Below are 16,435 nucleotides of genomic sequence, written 5' to 3'. Positions count from 1 at the left end.
TTAAAGAAGAGATAATTGATTGTACACTTAAAATAAATTTAATGTAAACACCTCTTTATGTTCGATACCAACATTTATTATTTATGTGTGATATTAATTTATGTGATCGACGTGCATGATTTGTAGGAATTTAAGAATCCGTATATAAGATACGTATAATTATTTATATGGGCTAGTGGCGGTGCGAGGATCAGAAGTCTGTGATGTCATTTCAAATATGCAATATGAAATAAATGTGTATTCATCAAATTTATAAAAAAATACATGATTTTTACCTATGTATAAAGGATTTACCAAAAACTCACTCCTCGCCACTCTGGGGGTTTATTAGAATTCGTCCATGGACATACCGAACATGTCCGTGGACGTATAGGAGGCAGATTTGCCTCATGCTCTTAAAACCAAACACGGGCTTCATCACGAGCCCCGTTTTCTCAAACCCGGGCTGCGTTGCAGTAGCATGTGTCTGTGTCCCAAACCCAAAACCGTGCCCATCGGAATCTAAAGCCCAACCTACATCTTCACCTTTTCGTCGTGCCTGGCGGCGTGGTTTGCCAACCCTCCTCGCCAACGCCACCCCGAGGCGGCCCGTGCCACCGGTGCTCCCAGCTCACACCCACCCGCAACCCACTCCCCCACCGACGGTGGCCCGGCCGGCAGCGGCACGGCGCACCGATAACCGCCCGTCAGCGATGGGCCGGGACCCGTGATGAGCGAGCCCATCGAAACGTCACCCGCTGGCTGCCCTCCCCGCACCAAACCAAAGAACCCAAATCCTCTCACCATCCACCTACCACCAACGCATCCCCCGTCCCCCACCCACCTCCCCCCTCCACCCCCGCGGCAAAGACCAGATCTGCAATCCCCTCAGCTCGGCCTTGCGCGCTTCTTGGGCCGAGCCCCAGCGAGTCCGATCATCTCCCCCCTCGGCTCGGCTCTCCGTAAGTACGCGCTCCCGAAACCTTTCCAAATCCCTCCCCCGCTTCCGACCGAGCCGCCCGCCCGCCCGCCGCCCGCTCTTAATCTCCTCCCCCCGCCGCTCAGATCTGGAGCCCGCGCGGGCTCGTTCCGCCCGGATCTGCCGAATTTCCGGGCTTTTTTTTTTTCTTTCCCCCTTTCCGGGCGCGTTTTGTCCGATCGCTGCTTTGCTTCGCTCGCGCCGTCCGATTGGGCCGACGGCGGGCCCTGCGAGGGATTGATTTTGTTTATTTGTCTAGCTAGGGTTCGTTCGTTCGTTCGTCCATGGCCCAAATTGTTACCGTAACGCTGATGATCTTTTGGGATCCCTCTTCTGTTTGTGCGGGGCGACGAGTTCGTGGCTCGAAAGCCGTGGCTTTCTTGAGTCCACTCCACTGCTTTCTGCGGAATGTTTTTTCCGTCCAGCAGTCCGGTATGCTAGATTTATTATCCATGGGGGAATCTGGAGAGAGATCAGCTCGATTCGTGGGTCTGGGGAGCTACATGGAGGCGCCGAGACGCTGTGTCTGTTTGTTTTCATCCCTAGGCTTTTCTGATGATTGCATAAGCAGGGTGGAGCCATAAATTTCCAAGCATAAATTTCTAAATCTGATGTCCTGTCTCTAGCCACTTTCCAGCGTGAGTTTGATTGTCATTAAACTTGTAGCTTTAAAAAGGAATGAGCTTAAGCTAATATTCACTAGGAACAGTGCGCGCCGAGTTGTGGATGAACAAACTTCCTGTTGCAAATTTAACTGGGACTAGATCAAGTGTGTTGGACCATCCTGGAGGAACTTAACTGGAATGTGGTGTCGTTTCCCAAAAGATTCCTCGGAATGACAGTGGTTCATGCTTAATATCCTAGCTCAATATACAAATTTGTTTACGCTTTGTGCTTGTAAGAATCTTAACTGAGGCAGGCCAGCGAAACAAGTACTTCTTTTGAATGGTGTATTAAAGGCTATGGTTTCTAATTGCCAAGTCTGATCTTTAGTTCGTTACATCACTGGACCCTTTACATATTACTCCCTCCGTTCCTAAATATAAGTCTTTTTAGAGGTTCCACTAGTGGACTACATACGGATGTATATAGACATACTTTAAAGTGTAGATTCACTCATTTTGCTCCGTATGTAGACACCTAGTGAAATCTCTTAAAAGACTTATATTTAGGAACGGAGGGAGTATTATTTAAATATATCTGTACTTGTTTCTTATTTGTTACATGCGTGCAAATGTAGAAAAAACGTACCTGAAGAACTTGTACAAGTTTATGGATTTTGCCTCACTACTAGTTAGAAATGCTTACAGATCATAAAATTAATGTAGTTATTTAATCAGTCTAATGTCAAAGGTAAAGAAAAAAAAATCTAGTTAATATTGTCTTGTGCCGTGTTTCGGATGTCTCTATTGGAGGCCTCTGTATTGAATTGGTTTCAATTCCAATTCGGGGAGGAAATTGTAATGGACATGAATACGAATTCACATGTTTGGATGCTCATGAAATTGGGCCATGGAATCGCAATGCCAGATCATGCTCGGGTGACAAACTATGGAATTGCATATGCTTTGTGTTTTATGCATCATATCAAAATATGTACAATAAATTTCTAACAACAATAATAATTATGCAAAGACAAACTGGAACATTGGCTGGGTAAGGAAAGAAAGAGAAAGAAGGGAATCCAGGGGAGGGGAAGAAGAAGATGGAAGAGGAGGGGAAGAAGATGGCAGAGGTGAAGGGGAAGAAGGTGGCAGGCGGTGGAGGGGCTGCGCCGGGCAGCGAGATGGAAGGTACACCAGCCAGCAAGATGGCTGGGATGGAGGGGTTGTGCCGGCTAGATGCAGTAGTGACGCCGCCTCGTGAGGCGGAGGAAGAAGCTCTGCGGGGGATGGAAAGGGGCGGCAGCCGTGAGAGTTTGAAGCTCCGCCTCCACCGGAGAGAGGAGGGGGGGGGGGGGGGGGGAGGATGGCCATGGCATGGGGATCCATACCTCCACCGCTGCAGGCTGGGGCTTGCGTCCTGCGCGGGGAGGAAAAGGCAGGTTGCTAGGGAGACCTGTCTCGAAACGTTATCTTTTGCGGGACTTGCCAATTCAACCCAAATCGGAGGCTCGGATCTCCGTATCCCAGGAGGGCTTTGTGCGTGAATGCTAATTCGGCTCTGTATCTGCCCAGTTTCGGTTCGTCGATTCGGTATACATCCGAACATCTGAATTGGAAGGTAGTCAATACCATATCCAATTCGAAGGGTCTAATTCAGACATCCGAACGCAGTGTTGGAGTATTTGCAGTAGTACTGAAGCAAAGCTCGAGGTTTAGCGTTTGAGCTGTGTGCACTTTCTAGTCCAATTAAACCTTGTATTTCTAGTATTTATCTGTAATGTGGTCCGTATTAATTCCTTTCAAGTTGCGTGAATGACTGGATATTAATCAAACTTTATTTTGCTTCTTTTTGGTCAAGTAAGACATAGCCGGGGCTCTGGCATCTGACTTTACCATGTTATGTATGCCAGATTTTGGGACTTCCAGCATGGCTGATGAAACTGGCAATGACAGTCAGATGGTCGAAGGTAATGAGATTGTTGACCCTGGTAATGAGGTAGTCCATGGTGGCGAGTTGGTCGAAGTTGATGAATTAGCTCAAGGTGATGAGTTAGCTCAAGGTGAGGACTTAACACAGGTTGATGAATTGCTCCAAGGGAATGAGATGGCCATCACTGAGGTGGCCACTCCTCCAACCACGAGGCGCCGGAGAAAGAAGTCCCTGGTGTGGGAGCACTTCACTATCGAAGATGCTGCTGGAGGGGCCACTCGGGCTTGCTGCAAACTTTGCAAGCAAACCTTTGCGTACAGCTCTGGTTCAAAAATTGCTGGGACTAGCCATCTCAAGAGGCACATCACCTTGGGTTCCTGTCCTAAGATAAAAGGCCAAGGGCATAAGCTAGCAATCACAATTGGGACTGACAATGATGGTGATGGTACTGTGGAGAGGCGGTCTAAGAGGCGTTACAGATATACTGGTTATGCGAATGCGTCTTTCAATCAAGACCGCAGTTGTTCATACTTGGCAAAGATGATCATTTTGCATGACTACCCGCTCCACATTGTTCAGCAACCAGCCTTCACTGCTTTTATTGATAGTCTGCAGCCTCGTTTCAGGGTTGCTGATGTTGATGCAATGGAGGTGGAGGTGTATGCTGTTTATCAGAAAGAAAAAGAGAACCTTTTGCAAGCATTCAGCACCATGCCTGGAAGGATCAGCCTCACTATTGGATTGTGGACAACTAGTCAAACTCTTGGCTATGTTTCAGTTTCTGGGCAGTTCATTGACTCTGAATGGAAATTACATCGAAGAATGCTTAGCTTCATGATGGTGTCTTCGCCTCATTCGGAGAATGCACTTAGTGAAGCTATTAGCTCAAGCCTTACTGACTGGAGTATGAAGGAGAAGCTATTTACCATCACGTTGGATAATGATTGCTCATCTCATGATATATACAGTGCAAATCTTAGAGATTATCTCTCCAGTAAGAATAACCACATGCTTAAGGGCCAGCTGTTTGTTGTGAGGTGCTATGCCCATATCCTGAATGCAGTTGCAGAAGATGTCATTGCTTTAATCCACGGTGTCATCTACAGTATCCGTGAAAGCATAAAGTTCATAAAAGCTTCTCCTAGTCGCGAGGAAAAGTTCGCTGAGATTGCTCTGCAGCTGGAGATCCCCAGTACGAAGACCCTTTGTCTGGATGTTACAACCCAGTGGAACACAACCTATCTGATGCTCTTGGCCGCCTTGGATTATAGGCAGGCTTTCATTACACTAGAAACAGTTGATGATAACTACAATGAAGCACCTTCAGCTGAGGACTGGAAGAAAATTGAGGCTGCCTGCAATTACTTGAGGCTGCTCTATGACTCGGCTCATAGCATCATGGCAGCAGGAAACCCAACCTCAAACATTTTCTTCCATGAAGCTTGGAAACTGCAGCTAGAGCTGGCAAATGCTTCAGCACACGAAGATCCAATTTTCAGTAGCGTTGCCAAAGATATGTATGAGAAGTTTGACAAATACTGGAAAGATTGCAACCTTGTGTTGGCTGTTGCTGTTGTGATGGATCCACGTTTTAAGATGAAGCTTGTTGAGTTCAGTTACTCAAAGATTTATGGAGTTGAGGCTGCGAAGTATGTCAAGGTGGTAAATGATTCTGTGCATGACCTTTTTAAGGATTATGTTGCACAGCCGCTCCCCTTAACACCGGCCTATGTTGAACAAGGGAAAACTGATAATGTTACTGCCAATGGGAACAACACCCAAGCAACTCAACCTTCAACTGGTGATGGTCTTCAAGACTTTGATATATATCTTTCTGAGATTGCTACAACCCAGCCCTCAAAATCTGAACTAGAGCAGTACCTGGACGAGTCTCTCACTCCTCGTATCCAAGAGTTTGACATTCTTAACTGGTGGAAGCTCAACACGCTCAAGTATCCGACGCTCTCAAAGATGGCGCGGGATATCTTGTCCATTCCGGTGTCCATGGTGACCGGCGGCAGCTCTATTTTTTCTGCAGGAACAGGAGGCCACATGCTCGATGACTACAGAAGCTCGCTCCGTCCGGAGATCGTGGAGGCGCTTGTCTGTGCGAAAGACTGGCTTCCGTATTCGACCACAGCACCAGAGGCGCTGGGCTCTGAGCTTCTCAAGATAGACTAGGCGTGCTTCCTCGCTGAAGCATGCACATATCTTCTGGTGCCTGTGAGTGGTCTCTTTAACCGTAGTCGTATTTTAGGCAGAGTTTGTGGACTGGCTGCGATGGATTTCATTGGTTCTGTCCTAGAATATAATTTGATGTGTAGAACTCTGTTAACTCCTCCATGCCGCTATGTGCCCCTCTCTTGGTGTTGTAATGTGTGATCAGAGATGTTATCTGGCGTTGTTTGGGATTGTGTATTTACCAGCAACGTAATGTACCAGCCGGTGGTTTATGTGTGTGCTTCCGTTTTTGTGTGTGATTGTGGTGACTTTGTTGGAGTTGGCCTTGGCCCTTTTGGTCATATTGGGCTTCAAATCGATGGCCCCAGCATTCTTTTTGAACCAGGCATCGTCCCTTTTCATTAAAATGTTTAAGGCCTTGTTCGTTCCTTCAGATTTGAAGGAGATTGAGACGAATTAAATCCTGTACAAGTAAAATCCCACCTCAATCCTCTCCAATCCCCTGCTAGGAGGGATTAACCGAACGAGCCCTAATGAAAATACCAGAAACACAATCCCGTACAAGTCAAATCTCACCTCAATCCTATCCAAGGGTTTAACCGAACAAGCCCTAATGAAAATAAACACATCAGTTCCAACTCAATATGATAATAAAGAAAACTGGAAAGGGGAGAGCCAGTTTAACATCATCGTGGAACCGACATATTTTTAGTTCTCTGCCGCTCCTGCGGGCGGCTCTGGAGAGGAAAAACTAGGCCGCCGTCGGGAGCCACCCACCGCAGCTACCTCCCTCGTTGTCGCCGGTGTTGGTCCCTTACGCACAGGCTCGAGCGAAGCGGACGCTCGATCTGGCGGGGATGGGGCTCGGCGAGGCGAGGCGCGCGGATGAGCGAATGGGGCGGGCTCGCGAGGCTAGCACCATGGCGCACTCCACGTGCGAGTGGGTGTCACTGTGCGGATCTGGCGCGGGCAGGAGCTCGCGGCGCGGGGCCACTAGTCGTCGGTGCCCGAGGCTGTGACGCCTTCCGTTTAATCGTACGCTAATCATACACGCAATGCGTACGATCAAACTCAAGGACTCACGGGAAGATATCACAGCACAACTCTAGACACAAATAAAACAATACAAGCTTCATATTACAAGCCAGGGGCCTCGAGGGCTAGAATACAGAAGCTCGATAAACACACGAGTCAGCGGAAGCAACAATATCCGAGTACATACATTAAACATGGGGTGCCTTAGAGGAGGCTAGCACAAAAGATACAACGATCGAACGAGGCGAGGCCTCCTGCGTGAGAACCTCCTAACTACTCCTGGTCTTCAGCGGCCTCCACATAGTAGTAGGCACCGTTGGGGTAGCAGTCGTCGTCGGCGGGAACCTCCATCTCCTGGGCTCCATCATTTGGTCGCAGCAACGGATCAAGGGGGCAAAGGGGGAGCAAAGCAACGGTGAGTACTCATCCAAAGTACTCGCAAGTCTTACATCAGAACTAAGCTAAATATGCATCATATCAAAAAAGGAGTTCTATATGTGGACTAACTGCAGCAATGCAAGAATAGAGAGAGAAGGCCTAGTCCTATCGAAGACTAGCATCTTCAGGGTCTTGCAACAATAGACGACACTAGAACAGGTAACACAAATAATAGTCATATTGTTGCAGCAATATTAATATGAGGTCACGCCCATAGATCCTCCCTCGACTCCCTGCGAGGAAGCAATCCCAAGGCAACAATTCCAGTTAAGTAACAGTTGTAGTTGTATAAGATCAGGGCACAACTTCAAGTCGTCCTGTAACCGTGGACACGGCTATTCGAATAGATAAGTTCTTCCCTGCAGGGGTGCACAACATATTCCCCGACGTGCTTGATAACACTCTGGCCGGACACACTTTTCTAGATCATGCCCGACCTCAGAATATCGACATGTCGCAGCCCCACCTAAGCTGAGCAGAGAGGCCAGCCCGTCGGTCTAACTCCTAAGCACAAAGGGATCATGGGCCCACTTGCCCTTCGCGCTCCTGCACGATGCGAGGGCGGCTGATGTCAGTCCTAGCACCCCTTAATACAAGAGCGATGCATCTCGGGACCACTCGGGCGCGCGCCGCTACATCGCTGACGTCTGAAGAGCTTCGGCTGATACCACGACGTTGAGTACCCATAATTCTTCCCACGCACACGGTTAGCGCATAATAAGGCCTTCCGACCAACCGAGATCAAATACCTAAATTCATTATCATTTTAATTAGGCCATCAACACAATCTCGCGGGAATCCACCCGTCTAACAACTAATCACCAATGATCCGAGTAACATGGTCGAGTAACTGTGTGGTTGTAACATCGGGGGGAATCCGAGGTATCACCCTCGTTGGATTCCGAACGATGTAACCGTCAAGGTGGGCCTAGAGGAATCACCCTCGAGGGTCCCACACTTGAGGGGTTGCACGACAGAGGCATTGTCGGGAATGGTGAAAGAGGAATCACCCTCGATAACCACGACCGACTAGCTATACTATAGAGATATCATCAGGAGTACTTAGCGAGGTGTCATCCTCGGTACCCGATATTATCTCTGTAGCGTCGCATAGCTATGGGGGTGTAAGTGCGGTGCCGGGTCTGGCTCGTCGATCAGGGATCGAGATTTGAAAACAAAGCGGGGCAACTGGACTACGGGGTCAGAAGGGATGAGTGCTCCACCTATACTAAGCAGATTTAAAGTAAAGTACTGAAAGTAGCAGTTCATCAAAAATAGGCTATGCATCAGATATAGGAGCTAACTACAACAGTAGCAAAATACTAATGCAAGCATGAGAGAGAAAGACATAGGCGATATAGGGATGATCAAGGGGGTTTGCTTGCCTTCTTGCTCTGCGGCAAAGGACTGATCGGCAGGGTCGTAGGTGTACCTGGCAGCAACGTCAGTCTCGGGGTCTACCGTTAAGAAGAGGGGGAAGAAACAATAAATAATAGCAACAGATGCGACACGATGCATGACATGGCAAGATGCACGCTAGACATGAGCTAACGCAGGAACATCCATCATAGACGGGCCGGAAGAATATCTGACGATATTTTCTGGGTCTCTCGCTACTTCTAGTCACACTGAAAATGATGGAAAAGTTCCATGTTCGCTATTCTAGGATCGCGTGACAGACGAATGGACCGTGTATCCAGGTTCGTCTCGTTCTGCTGATCAACTTTCATGTTGAAAGTATTTTGATCTGACTTACGAATTATTTTATATTAATTTTTAAATTTTATTCAATATTTAGGAATTAAAAACAGATTTAATTAATTTGATTAAATGCAATTATGACATCAGCATGATGTCATGCTGACATCAGCAGTTGACTGGTCAACTGACGAGTGGGTCCCATGTGTCATAGACATAGTTTTTATTAATGTTAAATATTAATTAATCAGATTAATTTAGTGAGGGGGACTCACGTGTCATTCTCTAATAAGATAATTATTTATCCTAATTAACACATTATCTTAATTATCCAATTAATTTATTAAATAATATATCCATTTATTTATTTACTTATTTTATTAATAAAAACATATATATATATATATATATATATTTTTCTCTGTCTTTTTCTTTTCTCTATCAACATGCATACATACCCAATACATACATACATACAAAATACATACGACATCTAATACATACATTTTCTTTTTTATCCTCTAACAAACATCTCTGTGCTAACTCTCTAACTCTGTGTGCTCATCTCTCAACAAAGAGAAAAGGGACATCTCCATCTACACCTACACGATCCTAACGACGTCGGAACGCGGCGACGATCGCCGAAATGGAACCGGGACGGTGCAAGGAAGAAGACGGTGGGAGGAGCCAGAAAAATGGCTCACCGACGTTGACGGGAAGGCTCGGTGAAGCCGGATCCGGCGTGGAGGAGGACGAGGTGGTGGCGGTGGCGATTCCGGCGAGGTTGGTGACGATGGGGCCAACCGGGTGACGAGGAGGGCCGGCCGAGGGCGCCGGTAGCGGAGGTCGCCGTTGGGGGTCGCCGGAGGGGTGGAGGCGCTCGGCGTTGAGATCCCAGGGAGGCTCGGTCGGTGATGGGAGGGGCAGGGCCGAGCGAGACCTGGCAGGGAGGGGAGCGTGGCGACGGGGATCGATGGGGTCCCAGGGGAGGCGCTGACGAGCGGGAACCTGGGTGAGCGGCACTTGGCGAGGCGAGCGGGACGTGGGGCGCTAGGATCCGACGGGCTCCCAGGGGGATCGAGCGGGAGGCTTGGATGAGGGCGAGCGGGATCCAATCCAGCGGAGGGCGCTCGGTAGATGGGGGTTGGTGGGAGTTGCGGTTGGGTGGAGCGGGAGAGACGCGCGACGAGGAAGGGCCTCGTCCGTGGCGGCGACAGGAGGAGGAGTGGAGGGAGTGGCGCTAGGGTTGCCCTGGTGGGGGGGGGCTTTATACCCCCACCCATTAGGTGGGCCGAATGGGGGGTGGCCGGCTGGGCCATTTTGCCCTAGTTGGGCCAGGGGCTTTTGTCCTTTTTTTGATTATTTATTTTTATTTACTATATCCTTTTATTATTTAATTTTAATTACTTTATTTCATTTATTTATTTTACATAAAGCTTCTGTTTTAAATATATAGAGATTATCAATAATTTCAAATGTGCCCGATTCACATTTATAATTCGTTAAGGAATTTATAACTCCCTCACATTTTTATTTTAACATTATAAACTTTTCTTGTTCGACTTTATTTTTTTAAGTTTCGAATTTTGATTCGGTTTGAACTAACACGAGATCAACGATATAATTCACGGTGACGTGGCATCATTAGCGCGGGAGCACTCTAGCTTAATTACATTCACTACTATAGCAAAAGCTGAGGATGTCACAACTATCCCCTACTAACAAGAATTCCCGTCCCGAGAATTAAGAGGTAGAAGGAAAGAGCTCGGGGTATTCATCACGAAGATGATCCTCGCGTTCCCAAGTGGCTTCGTCTTCAGAATGATTTGACCACTGCACCTTAAGGAACTTGGTGACTTTGCAACGAGTCTTACGTTCAGCCTGGTCGAGAATGTGGACCGGACGCTCTTTATAAGAGAGGTCTTGTTGCAGCTCAAGTATATCATGATCTACTGCTCGAATAGGATCCTTGAAACAGCCGCGGAGCTGAGAAACATGGAAGACATCGTGAACCTGAGAAAGGTTCGACGGAAGTTCCAATTGATAAGCCACTCTTCCACGCCTTTCGAGAATAGTGAAAGGACCAATATAGCGAGGTGCTAACTTGCCCTTGATCCCAAAACGATGTGCACCTCTCATTGGTGTGACACGAAGATAAGCCTTTTCGCCAGGTTTATAGACCATATCTTGATGTTGACGGTCATACTGACTCTTCTAACGAGACTGCGCAGCCTTCAGATTCTCATGAATAATGCGGACTTGATCTTCGGCATGTTGGATAATATCTGAACCGATTTCTGACCAATTCAGAGGGGTTCGACACCTTCGTCCATACAATACTTCGAAAGGGGCCATCTTCAGACTAGCTTGATAGCTATTGTTGTAAGAGAACTCAGCATACGGGAGACATTCCTCCCATTTCTTACCGAAAGAAATGACACAAGCTCGAAGCATGTCCTCGAGAATTTGGTTGACTCGTTCAACTTGTCCCTGGGATTGAGGATGAAATGCAGTGCTGAAGGACATATGAGTCCCCATAGCCTTTTGAAAACTTTTCCAGAATTTTGAAGTGAACAAGCTGCCATGGTCCGGGCTGATTATCAATGGAATACCGTGAAGTGAAACAACCCTTGACATATAAAGATCTGCCAGCTGACTAGCATTAATTGTTTCTTTGACGGCCAGGAAATGTGCAACTTTGGACAGTCGGTCAATGACGACAAGAATAACATCATTACCTTTCTGAGATTTGGGAAAACCAATGACAAAGTCCATTTCAGCATGGTCCCATTTCCACTTAGGAATAGAGATAGGTTGCAGTGTCCCAGCAGGCTTTTGATGTTCTGCTTTGATCCACCGGCAAATATCACATTCTGCCACATAGCGTGCAATGTCTTGTTTCATATTGGGCCACCAGAATCTTTGCCGGATGTCTTGGTACATCTTGGTAGTACCCGGGTGAATAGAAAATGGTGTGTCGTGAGCTTCTTTCATCACCTTTCCGGTCATTCTGAGATTTTCCTTCTTAATTTGGGACGAATAGGCGACCCTTGAAGTACAAGGCGCCATCTTCAGCAACGGTGAAAAAGGAGGGTTTACCCTTCGCAATATAGCTTTTAATCCTGTCGACATCATCGTCAAAGCCTTGCAGATTCTTGATGGTGCCCACAAGATCTGGTTCAACAACCAGGTTACTGAGGGAACCCTGACTAACAACACGCAGGTTCATCTTTCGATACTCTTCACGAGGGGGAACAAGGTAACCCTGAGGAACAATATGGAGGTTCAGCTTATGGAATTCCTCTTGCAGACGATCGTGAACCTTATGAACCTGGAGGTGGTTGCAATATGACTTGCGACTCAAGGCATCAGCCATTCCATTAGCCTTGCCGGGGGTATATGATATACTACAATTAAAATCTGATATACGCTCCATCCATCTTTGTTGACCTAGATTCAGCTCCGGTTGAGTGAACAAGTACTTCAGACTTTGATGGTCGGTGAACAGTTCACAGCGATTACCGACAAGGTATTGTCGCCATTCTTTCAGTGCATGAATAACTACGGCAAGCTCGAGATCATGAACTGGGTAGTTCTCTTCATGAGCACGCAGTTGACGCGAGGCATAAGCAATCACCTTGCGATCCTGCATCAGGATACAACCCAATCCTTGACGAGAAGCGTCACAATATATGACGAAATCTCTTTTTGTATCCGCAGGTGAAAGTACTGGAGCGGATGTCAGTTTGTCCTTGAGTGCGTGGAAACTTTCCTGACATTTATGAGTCCACTCATACTTAACACCTTTGTGAAGCAGGTTGGTTAAGGGCTTCGCAATCTTGGAGAAGTTCTTGACGAATCGACGGCAATAGCTGGCGAGTCCGAGAAAACTTCTGACTTGCTTGACATTCTTCGGGGGAGTCCAGTCAAGAATAGCTTGAATTCGTTCGGGGTTGACTGCAATACCATCCTTGGAAATCACATGACCAAGGTAAGTCACTTCGTCTAGCCTGAATTCACATTTGGAATACTTCGCATAGAGTTTATGCTCTCGAAGTTTATCCAGTACAAGACGAAGATGTTTAGCATGCTCTTCTTTATTCTTCGAAAATACCAGAATATCATATAGATATACCACGACGAATTTGTCGAGGTAGTCCATGAATATATAGTTCATCAATCGAGAGAAGGTTGCCGGTGCATGGGTTAAGCCGAAGGACATGACGGTGTACTCGTATGATCCATAACGAGTAACAAATGCGGTCTTGGGAATATCCTCTTTGCGAACACGGATCTGGTGGTATCCCAACCTCAAGTCGAGCTTAGAGAAGACGGTGGAACCAACAAGTTGATCATACAGATCATTTATCCGAGGGAGAGGATATTTGTTTTGAATAGTGGCCTGGTTGATAGGACGATAGTCTTGAACCAATCTATTTGTCCCATCCTTCTTCTTAACAAAGAGAGAAGGTGCTCCCCAAGCAGAGGAACTCAGACAAATAAAACCCAGACGAAGCGAGTTGTCAATTTCTTGCTTAAGTTCAAGGAGTTCATGTGGTGGCATTTTATAAGGACGCTTAGCAATAGGAGTGGTACCGAGTACCAAGTCAATGACAAACTCGACAGCTCGAGCAAGGGGAATCCCCATAAGTTCCTCTGGAAAGACATCTTGGAATTCTCGGACCACTGGAATGTTTTCAATCCCTTCAAGAGGCAACACATTTAATGCATTCAAGGCATATAGCCGTGCCTCACCATCTCGGACGAGATGAGAATGGTAGCTTATTAATTCATCTGAAGGGTGTAGGAGGTGGACGGTCTTAGTGGCACAAATGATCGATGCCGTATGAGCTTTCAACCAGTCCATCCCCAGTATGAGATCAATGTTGGAAGAACTCAATAACATGGGAGCGGCAAGGAATTCCAATCCTTCAATTTAATAGGGACATTGGGGCATACCATGGAGGGTCGGCATTGGCCCGAGGGGGTGCTTACCACTATTAGGACGTTCATCTCTTCGTACTTAATGCCATGCATGAATGCAAAATTTTGTGACATAAAGGAATGCGATGCTCCTGTATCAAACAATACAGAAGCAGGTACTGAGTTAACGAGAATTGTACCCATCACGGTAGCAGGCTGGTCTTGAGCTTGATCCATATCAATGTTGTTGGCCTGAACACGAACATAAGCACGCTTAGCGTTGAAGTTGCGGTTCTGGTTGTTGCCACTGCCAGTTGAGCGAAGTGGTAGCTGATTCGGATTCTGCCTGCAGTCTCTAGCACGGTGACCTGCACGGCCACACTTGAAGCACAACCCGTCCTCAGGACGGGAAGGACGGACTCGAGGCGGTGGATCTGGAAGCCTTGACTGCCTAGGTGGTGGAGGAGGCACGCGAGGTGCAGCATAAGACGGCCTCGAAGCAGGAGCAGGTGCATGGTACATGTTGTTGGGAATCCAGATCTTTCGCTTCTGTGTAGATGAGCCCGAAGATGAGCCCATGTCACGGTTGCGCTTGCTGCTATCCTTGTATTCCTGCAGACCAGTCTCAACCTGAATAGCCTTGTTCACCAGGGTGGCGAAATCAGCATAGTCCTGAACGAGGAGTGTCAGCTTGATATCAGGGTGAAGGCCTTCACGAAACTTCTCCTGTCTGCGTGCATCAGTTGCAATGTCTTCTTTAGCATAGCAAGATAAGTCCAGAAATTCCCGCTGATAAGCATCCACAGTCTTGTTGCCCTGAACCAGGTTGCGGAACTCACGCTTCTTCCGGTCCATGATTCCCTAAGGAATGTAGCGAGCACGGAAAGCAGCCTTGAACTCTGCCCAAGGGATGCAGTTCCATCGGGCTGAGAGCGCCTGTGGCTGTCCCACCATTGAGCAGCGGGACCCTTCAGGAAGTAGGCGACAAAGTTGACATAGCTCGCCAGGGGCACATTGGCAGACTCCACCTCATAAGCAATGTCACGGAGCCAGTCATCAGCATCAAGAGGTTGAGTTGAACTACGGTAGATCGCAGGGTTGAGGCGGCAGAAGTCTTGGAGTGTCATGCATTGTTGTTGGTTCATGTTCGGCCTTTGGAACTGATCCATGAGCCCTTGCATAAACTGGCGGTTCAGTTCAAACTGTTGGATCATCCCCGCCATATACTCAGGAGGCGGGGGTGGTGCATCGTTGGCAGGGCCACGCGGGCGGCCAGCTGGTCTAACCATCCTGCTAAATATTTAACAGGGTTAGTTTAGCTTAAAGTAATTGCAAAGGCATCGCATGCATTCATGAAGTAATCAAGCATGATGAAAGGGAAATGCGATAGATACTTCATAGTAGTTGAGTTCGACATACAAACCCATACATAAGTTCGATTAGAGACCAACGATTACAAATTTGAAATTTGACGATAGCCCGGACGCATTAGATGATACCCTGGACTCACTAGGCGGCACGCATGCACGCGGTGGAAGAGTACCACAACGAGATATAGCGATAAGGCTACATCAACGTCGGAGAGGACGAACGAATCCTGGTAGCTGGCGGTGATAGAAGGTAGGAACAAAACCCTGTGTCCCGTTGTGACTCTGGTGAGGGTACCCCATCCACTCGAGGAGCTGAGGTCCAAGTGCAGGGGTTCTACCCCCAACATCAGTCCACTCGAGACATGATGGTAGCTCTCTCCTGCTCGTCTCGCGGATGTGCATAGGGGGAACCCTCGGGTGGTGTGCTCGCTCCAGCTCTGTCAACGCGTCGTAAAGACGGGCACGCGTAGCGTACAGCTCCACAGTCAGAGCTCGAAAAGCACGATCCAGTGCCTCAGTGTACTGCACTAGAACCCGCGCGTCGTAGCGACGCGTCACGTAGGGGGCGCAGACAACGACGTAGGATTGGTCATTGCGCTCACGAACGCTAGCATTGTAGGCAGTGAGATCAGACCCAGTCTCATCCCGAGCAGGAGCATGCGGGATGTATCTGAAAGCACTCTCCTCCAGGTGAGGGTACACTCCACGGAGACAGGTGATAGCGATGTAGGCCGCATCATGGACGACCATCTCGACTGACACTCCAATACCGCAGAAGATGTGGCACTCGAGGGTGTCGCCGCCCATCTGGTCGAAGATGCGAACCTCAGCCTGGTATTGGTACTGGTTGTACTCGCGGAAGTCCTCGTACATAGTGTACTAGGGGTACCAGCGATATCCCAGCCTGGTCAAAAGGTCGACCAAAATGGCCGGGAACCCAGTCGTCTCAGTGGCCTGTGTCAGGCGCACGTGCTGTCTTGCGGGACGCATCTGAAATTAAGATTGAGGGATATCAAATGATAGTGTGTGCAATATATATCCAGTAGAAAAGAGTAGATAGTCCAGCGCTCCGGGTCGATGTGATTACGAGAACCTAATGTTAGAGTTAGTAAAATCTTTAACCCGAAAGAGAAGAGAGAGTAGAGCCCAGAGTATAGGAAAGGAGTAAAAGATACTAATACCATCCAATTGAGATGTGGGCCCGTAAGCCACAACATCAGTGTTAGCAAAGTTTTTCAAACACTACACTCAACTTCGACCAAGGAGTTTGAAAGGGGGCTATCTACATGCAGTCGGC

General features: G+C 47.8%; 1 protein-coding gene across 1 annotated transcript; it reads left to right on the top strand.

Annotated features, from left to right (window-relative positions):
- The first annotated feature begins 694 nt into the window (after nucleotides 1-694).
- On the top strand, nucleotides 695-5,950 carry LOC123447683 (zinc finger BED domain-containing protein RICESLEEPER 2-like). The gene is made up of 2 exons (XM_045124312.1): nucleotides 695-941; nucleotides 3,474-5,950. The coding sequence occupies exons 1-2, from the start codon at nucleotides 710-712 to the stop codon at nucleotides 5,672-5,674; spliced, it is 2,433 nt and encodes an 810-aa protein (XP_044980247.1). The 5' UTR covers nucleotides 695-709; the 3' UTR covers nucleotides 5,675-5,950.
- The last annotated feature ends 10,485 nt before the right edge of the window (nucleotides 5,951-16,435 follow it).

This window comes from Hordeum vulgare, chromosome 4H (assembly GCF_904849725.1).
Source record: "Hordeum vulgare subsp. vulgare chromosome 4H, MorexV3_pseudomolecules_assembly, whole genome shotgun sequence".
NCBI lineage: Eukaryota > Viridiplantae > Streptophyta > Magnoliopsida > Poales > Poaceae > Hordeum > Hordeum vulgare.
The sequence above is the reverse complement of the archived record's forward strand: the minus strand, read 5'-3'. Positions and strand labels throughout refer to the sequence as shown.

Excerpts from the sequence above, each read along its gene's own strand:
- LOC123447683 (XM_045124312.1), top strand. The coding sequence starts at position 710 with ATGAGCGAGCCCATCGAAACGTCACCCGCTGGCTGCCCTCCCCGCACC. Across the intron at positions 942-3,473 it reads CCCCCTCGGCTCGGCTCTCC|ATTTTGGGACTTCCAGCATG; the intron begins GTAAGTACGCGC and ends TATGTATGCCAG.